The following is a 23435-nucleotide window of genomic DNA, read 5'->3' as shown; positions in this document are numbered from 1 at the left end:
TAAAGGTTGATTTAGAGTTAATCGTTCTTTTTTGTTTTCAACAGCAACCAATCCTTCCGTTATAATTTTTTGCATAACAAAAGTTGGTTTAGCTACTAATTTCTTGATTTGCTTTTGAGATGTGCATAATTTTATACTGCGATGCTTCCGGACATTCATCATGGTTCGTCCAAATACAGAATTGTTCATTAACTTAAAGAAATCTTTTTCGAATGCATTTCTTGCTTTCTTTCTTTTTTCCATGTTAAATGAGATGTATTGCGACATCCACTTTGATTGATTAAACTCAATGGCTCTGTGGATTTTAGTGACTTTTAAACCGAGTGATAAATATTGTTTTAAGTTTTGAAAATGAAGTACATAATTTTTTTTTGGTCTCAGAGTTGTAGTTACTTTTTCTATATTTCCACATTTGATATTAAATAAGTCACGTATCTTTTTGTTATGTGGAGATAACATGTCTTCAGTAATACATAGTCTCTCAGGTGCTAAAGGATAATCATTGTGGAGATCGTGCAACTCGCTAGGATATTCAAGATCAACTTCAAGGATTAATCCATGGTCACTTTCATTGGTATAATTATCTAAGTTTTTACAATCAAGCTCATTTACATCAACCCATTTAAATCCATCCGTTGGTAAAGATTGAACCATTGCCCAACCATAGAGATTATTAGCATCTAAATACATGATATACTTTAATTCCTTAGTCGGATCATAATCTTTCATGTATGGATTGTTTGCCTTTGCATGACCAGCGGATATATAAGAGATACCACCACGAAGACCTTTTTCTATGCATATCTATATCAGTTAATAATTCGAGATTAATTTTAGTCATTTTTAAGCAGGCATCCCAAGATAATCCCGGAGCACTGAAATAAGGACAGGGATCAAGATTATAGTATAGATTACATGTCTTTCGGAAATTTTCAAATACATCCGTTAGTAATAATAGATCAGTTTTAAGATATAGATCATGATAATCACCCATCGTTTGCATATTAAAATGCTTCCAAATATCTTGCGCATGCACATAATCATCATCGGTTATACCAGCCTCATTTAAAATAGAATAAAATGTTTCTTTTAATGGAAGACTAACATCATTGAATTTTTCGGTGGAATCCATATAGTCATAGGGGTATACACCCTTCCGTGTTAGTAATTTTAAGCTATTGGGGAATTCTTGTTTTGTGTATTTGAAATCACTTGTGTTACCTACGAGTTTTTCTAATGAAGCATTCAAGAAATTTAAACTATCTATGAAGACTAAATGAGTACCAACCATTATAGCCATGAACTTTTCCATAGAATGTGGGATAATATTAATTTTTTCGTCAACATTTTCAAGAGTTTGTACGATAAAATGACTGTCATACCCCTTTAAGTTATGAAATATAACGGGTATTTTCTTCGTTACTTGAAAATTGATATTACAGGATTCATGTGCTGAACCACGGTATTTACCAGTAATATGGCAATGATCACGAACTCGTATGTCATCTTTTTCGTATGATTTTTCACAAATATGACATTGCGTCACGTTTTTGAAACAGTTTTCATCGTTTTTACTCATACACAAAGGTTTATTAAAATGTTGTTGTGTGTATAAATTTCTTGGATGCATTTGGTCCTCTGTAAATAACACTTTTTTTACTGAATGTGTCATCGTAACAACAAACAAGTTTATATCCGAAACTACATACTTCATGCTTTTGATAATGTTGCATGAATACCGTATTATTATTAGGATGGCTGGTATTCACTTTTTCAGTTATCGATTCAAAATCTACGTAAATAACAAATGGTGCATTTAATTGTTTTGAATAATTTTTAAATGATAACCATTTATCAGTTGGCATTCGTATAGCTTGTGTACCATTTATTTCAAAACAAATAGGAATGTGCTGATGTAAAATCTCTTCAGTTGTAAAGTGTTGTAAACAATATCTACAGAAATGCTTTCTTCCATTATGATTTGTTATACCATACATGAATCGATTAAAGTCTTTGATCCAAACATAATGATTTTTATCACTACGAGTTATTAGTAGTAAATCAAGGTGATCTTCACAAGTTTGTTTACTAACATAAATTGGATATGCTTGTTTATTTTGACTATAACCAAATACAGAAATAGATATATTATTTTGGTTTTCAATTTTTGGTATTTGTTTTGTAGTAACTGGGAATGTTATTCCTTTATAATTTACATCATCGATATCTTGTTTGTATTTAGATGATCTATTTTTATCAATTTCGACTGGAAATTTATATGCTAAATGACACCATCTAAAATATTCAGCATCATTATTTTGTATGTTAATGAGACCTTTCATTGGATGTTGTAGTTCTTTGGGTAATTTGATATATGAGCTACCTTGTAAAGGCTCGTATTTTACAATATTTACATAAAAATTAAGAAGTGTTTTTATTTGCCATCCAGAACCTTCACGTAACCATTTAGCAATAAGCTCAATTATTCTTTCGAAACTTACATTAATTTCTTCATCTATTTGGTCAGAATTTATCATTTGCAATGGACTACTATTAAAATAACCATCATTTGTTATTTCTTCCATATTTTTATTATTTTTAACAAATTTTATCTTTAAGGTTAATATAGCTTTTATTCCACCTGTATCTTGTAAATTTTGTTCTAAGATTTGTTTTATTAAGTATTTATTTTCAATTAATTGCGTATGTGGCTCGTTCTCGGTAATATCAATTTTGTATGACTTCACATATCCTTTAAAAGCTCTTTCAAGTTCATGATATCTGGGTAACATCATAATGCCACCTACATGTCGATAACCTCTGTTAATTAGAGTTTGATATGTGTCATTACCTATTTTAATCATACGTTTGGTAATAGGATTAATGATATATTGTTCCGTTAATGGTCAAGGGAGACCACTAGGTACCGGCCAATCTAAGATATTATCTTCACTTCGTTGTTTTGGATTTTCACTTCGTTCACTTTGTTTTATTGTTGGTGTGGTATTAGTCAAAGGTTGTAGATCACCATTCCGTATAAGATTATTATACACACGGCTACCAACTGTTATCATTCGCTTAGTGTGTGGGTTCAAAATCTTTGTCATGTTATATAAATGAAAAATAGATTTATATCCATTAAAATATTTATTTGTCTAATTGTAAATTACAAGTTTTCTTTCTATGTCTATACAACGCAAAATAGCTACCTAATTCTAAACTACATTCACAAATATATCTCTTAGGTTGTTTAACGCAAGGTGTACTTCTGTTAAAATGTTTCTTTAAATGACATTCATATTTGTATGCAAATCCGCATTTATCACAAGTAAACTCAGGAAAAATACGATCACATGTTGGACATGCATCAATGTATTGAATTTTGTTTTTCTCAGAGCAATTTCTTGTGTTTTCATGTTTCTTTAAGTTATGCCAATGTTTAAAATGTCTATTACATATTTCACATATATACTCAGGTGCTGATCGATTACAATAAACACATTTAATTCTCATATTATATTCGTAAATAGTTTGAATGTGTGTATATACCCTGTGTGGCCATTTGTTTAATTGAGCATACGATGTATATACAGTGAGTCATGAGCCATAAACGGTCTGTAAACAGTCTATTGTAAGCCTATTGACCTTTGAACCGGACATGCCTGAGGCTGCCATGCGTTCAATTAGATAAATACCATAACAGGGTAAGACAGACTTGCATCAGAGCATGTCGCAACAGCTAGAGCATGTCAATCGGTTCAAAAAGATTTCTACGGTGAAACGACATGGTTGTTTTTGTGTTTACACAAATGTTATATAGATTAAGCCATTTATTTTAGGTAAAAAAGGCGAAATATGGGGTATGTCGTTTCATTGCGCCAAAACCCCCATTTTATATACTACTTGCTACAACGCCATTGGCAGTATTTTTATTTGATGAAATGTCTGTCAGGAATATTTAGGCCATAATATACAGAGTGTACAGAAATTATTGTTTTATTGATCTCTGTAACTATTATAATTTTTATGGGTTACTTAACATAATGTAACAAGTGTGTGTGAATGGCACTGGAATTAATCTCTCCTTGAGGTTGTGGGGATGAAATTTGGTTATGATTCTGAAAGTGTTACTGTTAGTCTGCAAATTGCGAGTGTGTCATACTTACATAATTGGCCCTAGTAACCATGACCAGGCCCACAGCAAAAGTCAAATGATAGGATTATCTTACAATTATATCAACAGGGATGGGTAGCAACAGGTAAACAATGACGTATAATGTCAAAATAATATTGGTGACGGGAAGGTAAGTGAATGAGCATTGCAAAATTGTATGTAGATATACGTAGCAACAAGACCATGCCCATAGTACCATTAAATGATGGTGTGTATTGTAAATATGACATGATGGATGAAACGGCATGTGAATAAATTTTCGAAGAATATATGCAAATATGACTTAGGCCACATAATTATTACAGATAATTAAAGTGTACTGTCAACAGTTGCTACAACGCCATTGGCGCTTTTATTATTTATTGTTGGACAAGTTAAACTCCTGATAATATAGTTTACAGACAATTTTACCACATTATATTATAGAAAACCTACTGGGGATGATATACAGTAGAAATCCAGTTAACAGTATTAGACTCTAGAAACCCATTTTACAATATCAGACTTTAGGAATTCAGTTCACAGTGTTAGACTATAGAAATCTGATTTACAATGTTAGACTATAGAAATTAAATTTACAATGTTAGACTACAGAAATCTAATTTACAATGTTAGACTATAGAAATCCAATTACAGTGTTAGACTATACAAATTTATTTGATACGTTGAGATGTACATCATTTTCGTTTTTTGCATAATTCTGTATCTCAACTTTAGTCCTGGTTGCAAATTTGTGTAAGTAAGCATTCTCGCAAACCAGAGCTATTATTTCTTCAGCTGCACTTCGAAATAATGGGAGTAGGGACCGGCTCGTTAAGAACGGTAACGTAAAACGGTCGCGGTTTGCGACGATGGTAAGTAAGTATCGGGAATGAGCTTGAATATACGAGTTTTAGCTAAATTTAGGATCCTGACTGCAATTTACATTTATAACCAATCAAGGTAGTCAAATTAGTTAATCTTAAGTTCAAACAATACTATCTCTTCCCAATTGACCAATCTAATGAAGGTCAATATCAAATTCGAGCCAATAATGTATGCAATGTAGGAATAGTTTTTCTTGTTAGATATCAATAAAGTACGAATAGCTCTCTTTGTAGTACTTGAATGTACAGTCGTCATTCCTTTCCAGAACATAGTTTATGACAGACTTTATAATTTGCTATCTGATTTGCGGCCTTACAGGTCATATCTGCAGTAATTTATAGCAAAAAACTACTATGGGTATTTCGATAAAAGTGAGAAATTGAGGTGACCTTGTAATTAGACTATGACCTTGACATTGGATCGAAAAGATCGTGTAATAGGAGAGTTGCAGTCACCTAAAATCTTTATATAGACACTTGCTTCATATCTGTATATTCATATTTTTATGGTTAATACAAGTTGTCTTGGTAACAGAAGTTTGTAATAAATGCAACTCCGTATATGCCTTTGTTGTATTTTCCTACTATATAATTTGTTATTTTCTGGGCGATTTTCATCTTCAAAGATCGTGTCTGATGTTAGCTATAGAAAAGGTTCCGACGGTGTTTTAATAATTACAAAAAATTATGATGACCTTGGATTTTGACAATGACCTTGACATTGGATCGAAATGACCATGTAATCAGTTAATTAACACTGACATCATATCAATAGCACTTTCAGGTGACCACTTTGGTATAATTTGGGATATTGACAGCAGTTGTCTTGGTAACAGTTTTTTGCTATAGACCAACTTCGTATATACTTTTTTTTCACGTTTTTGGAAAGATTATATGTTTGACTATTTTACCAGTCATATCTGATCGAAATATATAGAAATATGTTTCGATAAAAGTCCAACAAATTAAGACGACCTTGAATTTTGACTATGACTCTGAAGTTGAATCGAAAAGGTCATGTTATCATTGCGTTCCCTGTCCCTCAAATATATATACACATACTCAAATTATGATTATAGCATTTCGGGGGCACGAGATATGGCGTTTTTAATGTTTTAGCATCCTTCAAAATAATGTCACTGTTATCATGGAAACTGCCTCCTGTGAGTTTGCGCAAGAGAATCCAGAGGGGCAACATCAGTTTTTTGAAGGCCCAGATGTTACTCTTACCAAAAATATGATTATCTGACCAATCAAAGTCCGTCTCTCAAAGAATGCGTTTCAGATAACAATGGCCTCATGTTATGGTGAATTATTGCAACTGCCGCAAAGTTCGCGGCAACGCAGAAAAACTACAGGGTACTCACACATACAAATTTCCCAAAAAGATGTCCTAAAAACTATAATTGGAGAGTACAACAGAAATGATGGACTTTCACACGGCGAATTTTTGACGCTGCAGTAAAAGAAGCTGTGTTTAGCAACGATGACCAACTGAGTCCAACAACGATTGTATCGGACGCGCGCCCGGTCTGAAGGTACAACAAATCCATGCTCTCACAAACCCTGCTTGACACTTCGAGGCAAGATTTATTGATCATTATTTTATGTTCATACATGTATCAATCAAATCTTGTTTGTAAGATGGCAAAAATAAAATTTCAGCAACAAGAACCCTTGGCTAAGTCAGTTTTCAGTGCACATACCAGGCGCTTGCCAAGGCATTAGCAGTATATCACATGGTATGCAAGGGGCAATCTGATTAGTTGTAGTGTTTACATACAAAATGTATAAAATAGCTGTCCATAAATACGGATATAGTATATGAATGCATCAACGGCCAGTGGGAAGCCGTAAAACAGGCCGTGGTTTGCGACGATGGTCATTCCAGGCCTGATAATATTGTTACACTGTGTAACATTATATCTGCACAGCGCGTGCGTACTATTGTACTAAAGCAACAAAAATAAAAGGTCACCTTTGAAGGTGACATAACTGAAATTATGGATAATTTATCAATATTCTCGTAAAAATGGAAGGTATGGAAGGCTACTATATCCAGATGCATTGTTTTGAATAGCATGGGTCACTCAGTCGACAATGGGACTCGGAACTATACCGCCATCAATCAGAACCCGCACGAAGAATGTGAACAAATTTCACACAAACTCCTTTGATGACTCCTTTGCGAATGTTGAGTGCTAAATTCAACAAATATATTCTTTAAAAAAAACTCGCAAAGTGTAGTTTACCTTTCTTAGACGCGTTGCCAGTATTTACTTGAAGTTAGTTTGAAATTGATAAATATTCATGCAGTCTACATGGTGATATCACAGGCCGGCCATATTTGAATTTGTCTGGCGAGCTCATATCCTATGTTTGGAACTTACAGTTTGGAACTGACAATTTTAAGCCTAATTTACATTTCCATGGAAACAGTTCTCCCATTTTAGATAATTTGTGGTAATGGATAGCATCGACTCATATGTGTTAAAGGTTAGGAAATTGGTTCACAATTTTTTCATATTTTATATCAAATTTTGCAAAAAACATAATGTTACGATTTTGGTCACCATGGCAATGGATATTCATGAAATTACCACACTTTTTGAGCTCACCATAACAAATTCTCGCCTTTAGGAAAGGCATTGTACAAATAAACCTGATTATTATTAAATTTATAACATTTGTGTGATGTGTATGTATTTAACTAAAACAAAATGTTCAAGCCTACTGTATATTTCCATGGAAACAGCTCTCCTAATTTAGACAATTTGTTTTACAGCAGATACCACCAACTCATACATGACAAAAACAATTTTAATTTTTTTCCCATGTTTTATTTTAAATTTTGGGAAAATAATTCGCATATTATGGTGATTTTGGTTACCATGGCAACATATGTTTATAACAATAACCCCCTTTTTTGAACTCAGCATAACAAACTACCCGACGGAGGGTAGTCAATATGCAAATAAACTTTTATTTATTATTTATATATTATTTTATTATTAACAATGACTATCCAATGCCAACGTCTCCCATCATTAAAACAAACTTTCTTACTTGTCACAATCTCAGGAATGAATTTGTGGTTAAAGTACACACACACACACACACACACACACACACACACACACACACATCAAAGTAGATACATAGACAGTTGTAAAGTCTATTTGATTCAATTTTCAACATATATATGTTGTCATTGTAGGTATGCAAGCAAGGTTCGTTGGTTTAGTTCGAGTTAATTGGTCTGAGCAATATGAAGGTAGGACTGCGCATTTCAATGCGAAAGAAGTGTATTTCGACGAAGTCATCACAATATTGGAAAATGGTAAGTAGGCTAATGTGATGTTTACTTAGACTTTCCACAGTCCCTCATAATATGGTTTACTTAGTCTTTCATTTCCTCATAATATGATGTTTAATCAGACTTTCCACAGTCCCTCGTAATATGGTTTACTTAGTCTTTCATTTCCCCGTAATATGGTTTACTTAGTCTTTCATTTCCTCGTAACATGGTTTACTTAGTCTTTCATTTCCTCATAATATGATGTTTACTTAGACTTTGTACAATCCCCGTTCTAACACTACTGAACAGAGTGCGGTTTCATAAGTGTTTTAAGGCAATGATACATGCATTTGTGGGTGCATGCGTGCGTATGTGAAACACTTGGCCAATAGCAGTGAAATCTGGTTGGGATGGTAATTTTTGGTGTAGTTTGTAGCTTGTACAGGACAAGGTCGTTGGACCAGTAATGTGGAATTATGTCTTAAAGTGACTTTTTCGTTATAAAACATCTAGTAAAACCTACTAGTAAAACTGTTGTGATGTTCAAACTGCTATTTGCTCCACACGTGACCTTTGACTATGCATGCGCGACAACCAGTATTGGTGCTTGTACATCTCCAATACAGATACAGATATGCCAAACTGTAGACGACAGACGATGAAATTGAAATTCGGACACCTGTGTGTGTTATCCAAGCAAGAACCACGAGAAAAGAAGACAAAACTCAAGGAAAGTATCAGCGAAATCAAACAACAGAGCATGAACTCTTTTATACGGAAACTGAACTATTATGTGAACTCTTGAGCTTTTTAACTATACAGTATTTAATTTGTCGTATTATACTATTTAGTCCATCCTGGCTCTGGCCTTTGGGTGAGGCCGTGTGGAGGCCGAACTCATCAGGGCTTTGATAAATAAAGTCTATGTTCCATTTATACCACATACATCCTCTCGTATGCAGATGCTGACAGCTCCGCGGTCCAAATCCAAGTCCGAAAACTGCGACGCTATGCAATATGGTCGTTACAATAATTAAACTGCAATAATAAGTCTCACATATGAGATGAGCTTTCAAGATAACAATAGGTCATGCATAATTATGAGCGTCATGGAAATGAAAAAAGACAATATCATGTCAAATTAGAATAGGGTGAAAATACCATTATGACAGTACAAAGGTTGTTGGTGCATCTGATTGTTGGTTGAATGCATGAGTGACCTCTGGGGGTGACGGAGTCCTTGGGGTTTTCCCCTGGCAGATCTGGAGTTTTTTGCTTCTACTAAGGCAATGTTTAGGTTATTCATAGCCTTTGAGGTAACATTTCCAAGCTTCGAAAAGCTAACGTAAATGTACGTTTTAAGTGAGTTTCCCATGTCACACAAAATGGGCCCGTAACATTGGTATAGGGGCATTAATATTGCATGTATAGTAAAGTCACCGGTATGTTAGAGAACTTTAGGTGGTCATACCTAGTGTATAATAGAAACTGGAATATGATGAAATGTGGTGATTTGTAGTGTCGATAACATGTAGTGTCCAAAATAGAAAGTGTATTAATCCCTTCTGACAAGTTCCTACTGACGAGTAGGACACTTTAGATTAACTTCTTTTATAAACTATCTATGAAAATTACCATTACGAAACCGTCAAGTTCACTTTTGTCCCAAACTGCAATATAAGTGAAGCATTTATTTTGAACCAGCCAAGCATTTACATGACATGTTCTGTAACTAGTGTGGTAGCTAGGTAATACATGATTGTATATGTATATGTATAGTTATGTTTGAACTAATAAGTAATATTTACGAATTCATGTAAGAAACCGGGACAAGAACAAATATTTGCATGTACCACATTTCAGACAAGGCTATATGCCTTTGTAGAAAAGGATTTTTTTCTTCCATCACAATCTAAAATGTACAAAACAGCATGACCCCCCCCCCACTGCCAATTTCAAAAACAGGGTGACCCCCTTACAAATCCATCGCCCCCCCCCCCGGCCGAAGAAACTGACCTGTCCCTAAGAAGCATACTCGACGAAGATGAGCTCCATGTGATATCAATACTGTTAAAGGATGTACAGCTGCAAGGTAGTTGCAAGAAAAGTACTGGAGAGACATTTAACACGAATATAGGAGTACCTCAGTGACACTGTCCGAGTCCAGTACTCTTCACGCCGTAGCTGGCGAAAGCACTTGATAATATAGATAATAGAGTCCATGACCATCACACCTATGTAAGCCAAACACCAGAACTACAAGATCACTCATATACAGCAAAGCTGATAATGACGAAATAACAGTAGATCAGCAGTATGCAAATGGCACCAACTGGTTAACAAACAGATCTGAAGTATCGGCCTTAATTAGAAAAGCAGCATCAAAGAAACTGGAAAAGAGAAATCTGGGAGTAATTGAAGCGAACAGAAAAGTACACGATCAAAAGAGAAGGACCAGAAGAAAGTGGAAGAGATGTAGATAATTAGGTTCTCTTATGGACTCTGAAGAAGATATAAAACGTCGCAAACAACAGGCCAAGGCAACTTTTCTGAAGTATGAAAAGACTCTGATCATCAAAAGAGTAAAGCTGAAAACCAAGACTAGAATATTCAATGCATATGTGACCAGCGTATTGATGTACAATAGTGAGCTCTGGACTGTGACAAAGGAGAAGGAGAAGGAAAATAAACGTGTTCCAAAGAAATATACTGAGAAGGATGTTGAAGATAAAATGGCCAAACACAGTGTCATATAAAGAACTATATGAAAGAACAGGAGAGAAAGACTGAAGTAAGAAAGGAAAGACAAGACGATTAAGGTGGCTAGGTCATCTCATGAGATTACATGAGGAATCACCAGCCAGGCTAGCTGCAATAACTGTAGCGTTTACTGTGATTTTGAGGGATTATTCGTCTCTTTTTGTGCCTTTTTTCGGTCCGATGTTTAACCCGAATCAAACGCTGCAATTCATGTAACGTAAATGCAAATAGACGAGACCATGTTGAAAACGTGAGCGAGATGTCAGCGTACAGCGTTTCAAAATACTGCATGCGTTGCTACATTTGCCGATTTCGCTGGAATTGGGGTACCTCTGAACACTTGTTGGGTCTTGAAGGCTCCGTATTTAATGTAGGCGCTAGGAAATGTCCGAATTTTTGCCAGGTAAGGCGTAATGTAGCAGAACATTCGGCCCAACTTTGCGATTCAGATCTGAATCGCTTCCGTCTATTTGCGTTTGCATTACAGGAATTGTAGCGTTTGATTCGGGTTAAACATCGAAATGAAAAAAAGGCACAAAAACAGACGAAAAAGCCCTCAAAATCACAGCAAACGCTACAATTATTGCAGCTACAGCCAGGCTAGCTACCGTAGAAGCTCGTAAGCCATGTAAAAGACCACAGGGAAGATAATTTTGTGAAGAGCTAAGCCGACCAACGGCGTATGGTGTAACAGATTATGAGCAGTTTGATTCTTATCTTAGTACTGCTAAAACTTCCAGAATATATTTGTGATTATATCTTGCTGCTTTATCTATGTATTATGATTGTTCTTAGAGACAAAAATAAAACCATTTTGTACAAATTTTCTCTTTTTTGAAAAATATATTAATCTAGACTATGGCATGCTAATTTACATGTGAAAAAGGAGCTGTTCGGCACAGGAAAGCTGTGCAGCAAAGGTAATTTGCATACAAAAAAGAGGAGTGTAGCACTAGTGCTGCACAGCTGTGCAAGAAAGCTGTGCGAGAGGCATAAACTTTTCATAAGTGTATGTATATATCAGGACAGATGTTTCATAATCAAATGTATAATTTAATAGCCGTTAATTTACAAAAAACATAAAATAACAGCTCTATGCAACTCATCTGAACTGAATTTCTGTTTATTGTCAGGCATTGCAACCATGGGATATATTTTGTACTGTTTTGTGCAGATGGAGTCACAGATTGTAGGAACAATGTAAATAATGCTGAGTGGTCTTTTCAGAAACCCTCCACTTTTTCTGTGCCCACCAACCCACCCACCTACCGATCCAATGAACTGAACTATAATTTCACATATCATCATGCTTTTAGCTGAGATCATAATGTACTAAGTCAGTCATTTATCTCAGTAAATTTGATTTGATGGTAGTGTTTTGTATTGTTTCGGCATTTGAGAACAGCATACACCTTTGATAACACTCTTAAAAGTTGAGGTGCCACTGCAATACGCGGTAGCACCAGAAACACATATATCTAGGACTTTTTAAAAATCGATCGTAGTAACAGCTCTTGTGTTTTACGTGTTTCTTGTGTGTTACAATCAATGTCACCGGCTCTCAAATGCCACGAGGAAGGAAATATTTTCCTACATTTAATTTTATTCATGTGTTATAGCTAATTTTCGCAAAAGTTCACTTAAATTGGTGATTTTGGTTACCATGGCAACTGATGTTCTTAGGGAGCGATCATTTTTTACGGCCGGGGGTGGGCCGGTGACTTCTTGTTCATGTTATACTTAAAAATAGTGACCCCCCTGCGATTCATTCAGAAAACAATCCAACAATCTATTTTTTTAGCACAACTGAACTGAGATTCAGTAGTGCTATAAGGATCGCCCGGCAGCTATCTGTCTGTCTGTCTGTGTGTGTGTGTGTGTGTGTGTGTGTGTGTGTGTGTGTGTGTGTGTGTGTGTGTGTGTGTGTGTGTGTGTGAACAACTTAAAGTCAAAAACCGCTGAAACGATTGCCATGATATTTGGTGGGTTCATTACCTTGGGTGTCTAGTTGGGAACTTGTTCAAATCAAAATGATCTTACCACCGGTTTGTGATTTGGGTCAAAAAATTGAATTTTGGTAAAAAAACTTAAACTCAAAAACTACTTGGCAGATTGGGCTGAAATTTGGGTGAAAGATTCTTCAGGGTGTTTTTACTATGAATTGTTCATGATATGATGGTCCCATCAGTGATATGCAAATTAGGGCTAAAATGTGTCTTTTTGGTCAAAAATCAATAATTCCAAAACCACTGAGCAAATTGGGCTAAAATTTAAAGGGAATGCATCTAGGGATGTATGGACGAAGAAATATTAAGCATACAATGATTCCCTGAGTGATATGCAAATTATGTGTAAAATGTTCATTTTTGGTAAAAAAAAAAAACCTCAAAAATACCTGTTCAATGAGTCTGAAACTTGGTGAGATGTTTCTGAAAGTGTTATTCTGCACATTTCCGTCAAAACATTTTGCCAAAATTGGCCCTAACAACCATGACCACACCCTTTTTTTTTCCTTTTTTTAAAATATTTAATCAGTCTTTATTGATTTTCAAACAAATGTATACAAATACAAGTGTACAGAAGTGGAACAATAGGAAATAAAGAAAGAATACATACAAAGAAGGGAGGTTTTGCTTTCTCATTACATGATAATTTTGACTGTTACACAATATTGCCATTTAAGTCATTCCATTTCTGATGAAATTTATCTAACATGTCTTTCCTTTTCATCATGTAGTATTCTATTTTCCTTTTAATATTAACTTTCTGCCTAACCATGTTAAAGGAAGGTATTTTACCATTTAGCTTACAGTCATATATTGTTGTCTTAGTGATGATTACAATGTGGTTAAGTATAGGTGAGAAAAGTCTGTCACCAAGTAGTATTTGCTTTTCAGATAGATTTTCTTGAATATTCAAAATCTTACCCCATGCTACAAACAGTCGATTCCATATTAGTTTAACACATTCACAATTACAAAAAAGGTGAAGTACTGTGAACTAATGACCACACCCTTAGCAACAACCAAATGGCAGTATATTTTGGTCAAATAACAGCATCTGGTAGGCAAGTGAGTAAACATTCAAAACATGTATGCAAATACCCTAGCAAACATGACCACGCCCATAGCAACAGCCAAACGATCATGTATTTCACAAAGATAACAGGGATTAATAGACAAGTGAATAAACATTTTAAAAAAATGTCAAAACGAACAGTCATTTCACCTATCTGCATGTCCAAATGAACACAGTCAATTCACATATCTGGGTGTCCAAATGAACAGTCATTTCACCTATCTGCATGTCCAAAATGAACACAGTCATTTCACATATCTGGGTGTCCACTCGAACAGTCATTTCACCTATCTGCATGTCCAAATGAACACAGTCATTTCACATATCTGGATGTCCAAATGAACACAGCCTTTTCACATATCTGGGTGACCAAACTAAGTCATTTCACATATCTGCATGTCCAAATGAACACAGTCATTTCACATATCTTGATGGCCAAATGAACACAGTCATTTCACATTTTTGGGTGTCCACTCGAACACAGTCATTTCACATATCTGGATTTCCAAACAAACAAACAAACAAACAAACAAACAAACAAACAAACACAGTCATTTCACATATCTGGGTGTCCAAACGAACACTGCCTTTTCATATATCTGGGTTTCAACTCGAACACAGTCATGTCATTTCACATGTCTGCATGTCCAAACGAACACAGTCATTTCACATATCTGTATGTCCTAACGAACACAGCCATTTCACATATATGCTTGTCCAAACAAACACAGTCATTTCATATATCTACATGTCCAAACGAACACAGTCATTTCACATATCTGCATGTCCAAACAAACACAGTCATTTACATATCAGGGTGTCCAAACGAACACAGTCATTTCACATATCCGCATGTCCAAATGAAGACAGTCATTTAACATATCTGGAAGTCCAAACGAACACGATCATTTTTACATTAAATGTACATTAGAATAGTGTCAGTATACAACACATAGCACTTACTATATTTCATATACATTACCTGCTATTATAGATCGTCATGCTTGATTCGTTAGAATAATAGAGAACCATTAAACCATGTCTTGGAAATATCACGTACTTTGATTTCAATAATATCATCTCAGATCAAATTTGAATGTGTCCTGGCATGCTGTCTAGTCCGCATGAATGGGATATGAACAGTGTGAAGACCATTCAGTAATTCATTCATTTATATAATTATTTATTTATTAAATATGTATTATTTCTTTCTTTCTTTCCTTATTTATGTATTTATTTATTTACACATTCACTAATGTATTCAAATTAATAAGTCAGTATTGCAACAACACAACACAACACAACACAACACAACACAACACAACACAACACAACACAACACAACGCAATTCAATGACTAGCATTCCTGATTCTAGATCCTAAAAAAAGGGCTGCAGGCTGGAACCTACCCAGTGGAGTGCATCGCTTTCCGTTCCGTATGAGACTTCCCGATAAGCAATTTCCGGCATCATTCGAGGGTAAATATGGATTTGTTCGATACAGCATCAAGTGTACAATGGATCTGTCTTCAGGAAAACAATTGTTCTCAAAGAGAGCATTCACAGTTACTGGACAAAATGCTGATCCAAACAAAATACCAAATGCAAAGGTATGTTTCGTATATTTTGATTATCATTAACTTTGTTATGTACTATGCTGTTCTTATTTCCTTACAAGTTGATTTCAACAAAATACGCCCGAACAGTGCCCCACACTGGCGTCTTATCATATATTATGCTAATTGAAAACGTATTATCCAAATTATCCAAACTTCTGCGGAAGTGGAGGACCCAGACAAGGCTCCAATTTTCCGTAAAATATAAATAAAATGGTGTCAACAGCAAACCCAATAAATGTAAGTGCTGTTGTGCGTAAAACTGCTTTGTCGATGGCTTCCTCCACCCCCAACTGTAACAAAAGTTGACGGAGTGTAGAGAAAGCCCTGTTTGCCCTGTGTGGTAAATCTGCACCAAAAAAGTCAGCTAGGAAATTCATGGCTGTCCTAGAATCAGTACCTACATCCATATTATCAAATATGAGCTTTCTTTTAAGAACTTGACCTTTGATCTTGAAAGCCTTCTTCAAGGTCAACTAGCCAACTTTGGGTTATCTTCATAGCTTTTTTGAATAAAGTATTTCAAGTGATAATGATTTCTTTTTATGACCTTGACCTGTTTACCAAAATGTCGGCCATATTTATGACAGCAAAGCACATTTGCAGTTATCGCCAATCGTTTGATAGATATGAACACCTTGCAAGTTTCTACCCTCACATTATCAATGATCAGTGAACTGTCTAATGGGATTATTTTTGAATTTTTCTTTCTACATAAATTCAAAACTTGGATACAAAAATGCTCCATTTAAATGTCTACATCAAAAAGCTTAGCTTTCTTTTATACATTGACCTTTGACCTTTATATTTAAGGTCAAATGGCAAACTGGTCAATAAATTATGAAGTTTTCTATTTAGAAGCACCATTCAAATTTGCATAATAATTTTGCCATAAAACACACCATTTGGGACTATGTGTTGAACGAAGGCTTGTTTCTGTTCCTTCAGGCGCCGTTATACTGTAAAGCCATGAAGCCGCGAGGATGTCTCTATTGTTTTCCTCGTCCATTGACAATGTCAGTAACTGTAAAAAGGAAAGGATTCGTACCCGGCAATGTCGTAGCTGTCACGGTCAAATTAGAAAATAGCAATAAACAAGTACAGAGGATTGAAGCAGTTCTCCTACAGGTAGGACTGCTGCTAACAACATAATACATTGAGCTAATGTAGAACCTGATATATGCCACGAATACCTTACCCCGTGACTCTACATCAGTACGAACATACCTTACCCAAGATCTCTCTCTCTCTCTCTCTCTCTCTCTCTCTCTCTCTCTCTCTCTCTCTCTCTCTCTCTCTCTCTCTCTCTCTCTCTCTCTCTCTCTCTCTCTCTCTCTCTCTCTCTCTCTGATTTGTACAGTCAGACTTCTCATGAAATCACACAAATCTCACTGGTGTACAGGTTTTGTGAAGAGATTTTTTACTTTTCAAAGCGCTGAATTTCCAATGAAAATTTCTGAATACCCATTTTCAAGTCTATCGGTGATTTTTCACCAAAGCTATTGATTTTTTATAAATAGTTAAACAAAATATTCATGTCGAGAAAATTTACTCAGACCCAAGCTATTGAACAATATGTATGCAAAGCGTTTTGTTGGTAAATTGTCATGCCAAATATCCAAGCTATTTTCGATTCATAAACCCACCTTTGTTTACATATTATTTGATTGTTGTTGATATTGACAAAATGTTTAGATTAATAGAGGAAATTATAAAATACCATTGCAGTATACAAGCATACAAATCAGATGGTGTAATACTTTTGGGTAATGTCACAAATAGCAATGATATTGTCTACTACTGTACAGGATCATGCCAAATTCACAGCACAGCCATAATATTTAGATGTTATTCCCCAATATTTTTCTTCGTTCAGCCATGGAAAGTACGAGTGACCTAAAAGGCATTTGTCACTACGAATCTAGCGAATCGTAGTGACAACCCTTAGGTCACAATTATTTTCCGGCTGAATGAATAAAGACATTGGAGAATAACACAAATATACAAGCGCCAGTGATATCAAAGAAAAATCGGAGAAAGTAATGGTAATTTGAATGTTTTAACTCATATTTCATAAAATTATGTAGACAAGCGTTGTCGTGACATAGAACGACCATGTATGCGTTCCATATTTTTTGCTCTAAAAGGCTCGTGCATGGTATAATGTCTATTGTACAGGATGCCAAATTTACAGCATTTGGAATTCGGAGTGGCAAGGCAACAAATCTGAAGAGATCCATTGATATCGTTGCATCCTCATCAAGCGATGGATATGATCTACGAAGTCATCCAGTTTGGCAGACCAGAATTCTTGTACCGCCATTACCAGCCACTGGTTTAATGGGTTGCGATTTCATCGACTTGCAATATTATGTTAAGGTATTAATCAGTCAATCGAACGACCGGTCGTTCAGCCGTTCGGTCACCCAATCTAAAATAATCTATAATGTGCCAAACTACAGTAAAATAGTTCTGTTCAATGGAGTCTATGTATGTATGTATGTATGTATGTATGTATGTATGTATGTATGTATGTATATTTTCAAGACATTTTAATATATTTTCAAGACATTGTAAACATCAGTGTTTCATTTGGTATATTTTCTTGCCAATGTCACTTCTTGTGTACACGGCTTAATAAATAGATAAAATAAATTAAATATGTATGTATGTATGTATGTATGTATGTGCGTGCGTGCGTGCGTGTGTGTGTGTGTGTGTGTGATGAAAATATAGAAAAATACTCTAATCATACTTAGAATAATGAAATAAACAGTATCAATGTCATCAATTGAATATTGACAGTAAAAACAAGATATCATACTTTTTACCACAACAGGTAGAGGGAGTACTTCCAGGTGACCGAACCATGAATTTAATCTGTGAAGTGCCAGTATTTATTGGTACAAGGCCATTGCGAAATCTTACTAACATACCAAAAATTGATATTTCACCACTGGCCAAATTCCCCTCAGAGGAGTCTTTGCATGACGAGATTCAAAGTAAGTCAATAAGTCAATATAGATCAGCTGGTTTCAATGTCAATTCAACACATCATAAACGGCACCTTGATTTAATAGTAGTGGTTAATCCCAGTGTATAAGTGTGGCAATTGGTATGTATTATTTCAGTATTATATATACAAAGAAAGCTCTATGAATGATAATACCATTGTTGATTTGATTGCAAAAATTACATTGTTAAGTTTATTATATTTTTGATGTTAACTACATGGCATTACATCACATAATAGTTACCGCCTTTAGAAAAAAAACTGTGTACATAATGGAAGATGACAAACTAGGCAATTAGATGTATTATTATGTCATTCCTAGTTATCATATACGTCAGTTATAGTCTTCTTTTTCATTGACTGAATAGATAAAAAACAAATTGGTGAACTACAAATAACAATATCATTGAAATAACTGTGGCTTCTTTGTTTAATGTATCTAGCTGAAATATATTTGCATCTATAGATCAAATGTCAACCTCTTGATATTTCGGCCCCACTTTATTCTTCTTTTTCTATGTTTCAAGTTGTTCTTCACTTAAAGGTGATTCAAAATGCTCACATTCACTATCGCTTTTTTGCTAGACGACATGTTTGTGAAACGCATTCTGGTTTTAAAACTTTAAAAAAAGCGTCTGCAAACACCTTAAATGACCTTTTTTCAGTCAGTTCCCTTCGGATTTACTTCGAGAGTTTTCGGGTATTTCCGGTCTCACCTCGACCACGGGATTTTATGAGTCCTCGTTAGCACTATGACGAGCGTAGTGAATAAAACTCAACAGCATTGTGAAAAATTACATTGCTGGTGGTTGTAATAGAGATCAGTAAACAAAAACTACAGTGTACATGTCTTATTAACCAACATTTATCGATATTTACTCACACTATCTGACTATTGCCAGTGTCTGTGGGTATAAATACAACAATACTGTGTCCCCATATTATGGCAAAATAAATCAAAACGGCTAGACTAGATACACATAAACACTTGTAATGTCGCGTGTTTCACATTCAATGACTTTCATTTATCTGATTTTTAGTCCCCGCGGACGAAGTCCGGAACGGGGACTTATGGATTGGGTTCCGTCTGTCCGTCCGTCCGTGCGTCCGTCCGTCCGCAGCTGTTTCTTGGAGATGCCTGGACCGATTTTTTTCAAACTTGGTACAGGGGCAACATGCTATGGCATACATATGCATGTCAATTTGTTTTATGATACGATCCAATATGGCCGCCTAGCAACCATTTTGTTTGCGAATTTTCCCTGTCTAAAGCCATAACTCAGACATGCTTTAACAGATCTCATTCAAAGTTGTTATTAGGACAGTGTTCTATAACATGCATGTGCATATCCATTTTCATTGTGATACTATCCAATATGGCTGCCTGGTAGCCATTTTGTTTGTGAATTTTCATGTCCAAAGCCATAACTCAGACATGCTTGAACAGATCTCATTCAAAGTTGGTATTAGGACAGTGTTCTATGACATACATGTGTATATCCATTTTCGTCGTGATACGATCCAATATGGCTGCCTGCCTGCCAGCCATTTTGTTTGTGAATTTTCCATGTCCAAAGCCATAACTCAGACATGCTTAAACAGATCTCATTCAAAGTTGGTATTAGGACAGTGTTCTATGACATACATGTGCATATCCATTTTCGTTGTGATACGATCCAATATGGCTGTCTGGCAGCCATTTTGTTTGCGAATTCTCATGTCCAAAGCCATAACTCAGACATGCTTGAACAGATCTCATTCAAAGTTGGTATTAGGACAGTGTTCTATGACATACATGTGTATATCCATTTTCGTCGTGATACGATCCAATATGGCTGCCTGCCTGCCAGTCATTTTGTTTGTGAATTTTCCATGTCCAAAGCCATAACTCAGACATGCTTAAACAGATCTCATTCAAAGTTGGTATTAGGACAGTGTTCTATGACATACATGTGCATATCCATTTTCGTTGTGATACGATCCAATATGGCTGCCTGGCAGCCATTTTGTTTGCGAATTCTCATGTCCAAAGCCATAACTCAGACATGCTTGAACAGATCTCATTTAAAGTTGGTATTAGGACAGTGTTCTATGACATACATGTGCATATCCATTTTCGTCGTGATACGATCCAATATGGCTGCCTGGCAGTCATTTTGTTTGTGAATTTTCCATGTCCAAAGCCATAACTCAGACTCCATTTTCATCATGATATGATCCCCCATACCCAACCAATCCTTTATTGTTGGAGGCATATTCCATGTCCAACAAGCACACACAACATATCTAAGTCTGTTTGTTTTAGGTTCACAAATGTTGTTGCGTGATCAGAGTAGTGATAATTCCTTAAAACCCAATTATAGCGGGGCTATGTCATTATCAATGACTTGTTTTTTTTATTATTTACCGACAAGAAGCATTACAGTACTTTCGACAGGCATGACGCGTCGACAGCATATTTTAGCCCACTATATTCGTACTCGCTGATGTCGCCTTTTGAACGAGTTTTTCCTTTGAGTAGAATTAAAACGTGCCGTTTTTACCTAGGACCTTCAATTTTATCAACACCTTGTAAAAACACTGACATATTTTCAAGTCTCGGTACTTTTAGAAAAGATGTCCTAAATTAAATAGATGTGTGAATTGAACGCAATTTCGGTAATTTTTATCTTCTTTTAATTTATTTTATTTCTGTAAATATTGTATGTATTTTAGTCTTTCCAATTTCAGAGTGTCTGTAAATGGGGTAATCCTGTAGACATCTCAAATAAATAAATAAATAAAATATGTTTACTTTGTTGTTAAATGCGCCGTTCAAAAGGCGACGCGAGTACGATTGGGCTAAAATATGCCGTCCTCGGGATGCCCTCAACACGTCACGACGGTATCGTAATGCTTCTTGTCGGCAAATAATAAAAAAATCAGATAAATAAAAGTCAATGAATGTGAAATACGCGACATTACAAGTGTTTATGTATATCTAGTCTAGCCGTTTTGATTTATTTTGCCATAATATGGGGAATGCGGTTCACAAACATGTCATCTAGCAAATTAGCGATAGTGAATGTGAGCATTTTGAATCACCTTTAAGTCGTGGTTTTGGGGTAGGCTAATAAGTGAGTGGCAGTTTTTGGGTGTACCAATCAGTAAAATCGTAGTTTTTTCGGATGGACCAATGAGTGAACCATAGTTTGGGGAGGACAATCAGTGAGTGGTATTTTGATGTGGGCCGATCAGTAAGTGGTAGTCTTTTAGCACAACTGAACTGAAATTCAGTAGTGCTATAGTCATCGCGCGCGCGCGCGCGCGCGCGCGTGTGTGTGTGTGTGTGTAAACAACCTAAGGTCAAAAACCGCTTAGTGAGATGTTTCTAGAAATGTTATACTGCAGATTTCCTTGCAAGAATATTTTAACACATTTGGCGCTAGCAACCATGACCACGCCCTCAGCAACAATCAATGGCAATATATTTTGGTCAAATAACAACATCATCTGGTATGCAATTGAGTAAACATTCAAAAAAAATATGCAAAAATCCCTAAGGTTTGAATTCTAAGCTGCCATATGTGTCATTGTAGTGTATTTAACACAAAGTTTAAAAATATTCTTGGATAACGTTTGATGATACCCTAATTGGTAATCACACTATTAATTGTGTAAATTATTCAATTTACAATACAAATTATTCTCATTATATAATATATACGACATTACAATTATTGTATCGTTAATGTATCGGTAATGTATATACATCGTGTCCATCATTGTAACTTTCATGCCCCCCCCCCTCGCCGTGCTCCCCCACTCAGTTCTTATAACATTCTTTAATACTACTTATAAATAATACTCATTTCATAAATTTCTGTGATAAAATCGTTTTATGTATATGTTGATTGTATTTTAACAGTGCCACCAAGGTATAAGGTATACTCGCGGAGCACTTCCATCGTTGAAGAAACAGATGATGAGAATACTTACGGAGAGTTAGACTTTGTACCAAAGTATGCATACTATTCATCTGATGAGGAACTCTAATTTCCTGCAGCCACTTTCAGTATTTTCTACCTTAACTAGATAATATACTGACTTCAACCAATCCATCATTACAAAGCTGAAGGCCAAGTAGTTTTTAATGCAATGTACAAGGGTCATGTCGATTTATATTTTATGTAGTGTTTTGAAAATCTTTTCATCAGTATTATTCCAAATGTAGCTAACATTGTCCTCTTCAGATGTAGAGTCTGGTACATGTGTACACAGGGATCACAATATACGCTCACATGCCTAGTGTGTATAATAAAGATGGATGTTTTATGTATTTCTATCATTTATCGGTGGATATTGTATTGTTGATAAGTTACCAATGTCTATTCTATATAGGTAAATACTGTATTGTTATCTCGTTATCAATGTCCATTATTTACTGGTAGATATTGTATTAGATATTGTATTGTTATCTCGTTACCAATGTCTATTATTTACTGTTAGATATTGTATTAGATATTGTATTGTTATCTCGCTATCAATGTCTATTATTTACGGGTAGATATTGTATTAGATATTGTTATCTCGTTACCAATGTCTATTATTTACTGGTAGATATTGTATTAGATATTGTATTGTTATCTCGT

General features: G+C 35.3%; 1 protein-coding gene across 1 annotated transcript in view; it reads left to right on the top strand.

The window, feature by feature from the left end:
* The window catches only part of LOC144443785 (arrestin domain-containing protein 2-like), a 36952-nt gene extending 13777 nt beyond the window's left edge, over nt 1-23175 (top strand). Inside the window, exons 2-7 of the mRNA XM_078133330.1 lie at nt 8258-8380; nt 15553-15785; nt 16740-16919; nt 17970-18170; nt 18631-18793; nt 22712-23175. Coding sequence (XP_077989456.1) covers nt 8258-8380; nt 15553-15785; nt 16740-16919; nt 17970-18170; nt 18631-18793; nt 22712-22839 — 1028 coding nt within the window. The 3' untranslated portion in view covers nt 22840-23175. The remainder of the gene's footprint in view (nt 1-8257; nt 8381-15552; nt 15786-16739; nt 16920-17969; nt 18171-18630; nt 18794-22711) is intronic.
* The last annotated feature ends 260 nt before the right edge of the window (nt 23176-23435 follow it).

The sequence above is a fragment of the Glandiceps talaboti genome, chromosome 12 (assembly GCF_964340395.1).
Source record: "Glandiceps talaboti chromosome 12, keGlaTala1.1, whole genome shotgun sequence".
NCBI lineage: Eukaryota > Metazoa > Hemichordata > Enteropneusta > Spengelidae > Glandiceps > Glandiceps talaboti.
The sequence above is the reverse complement of the archived record's forward strand: the minus strand, read 5'-3'. Positions and strand labels throughout refer to the sequence as shown.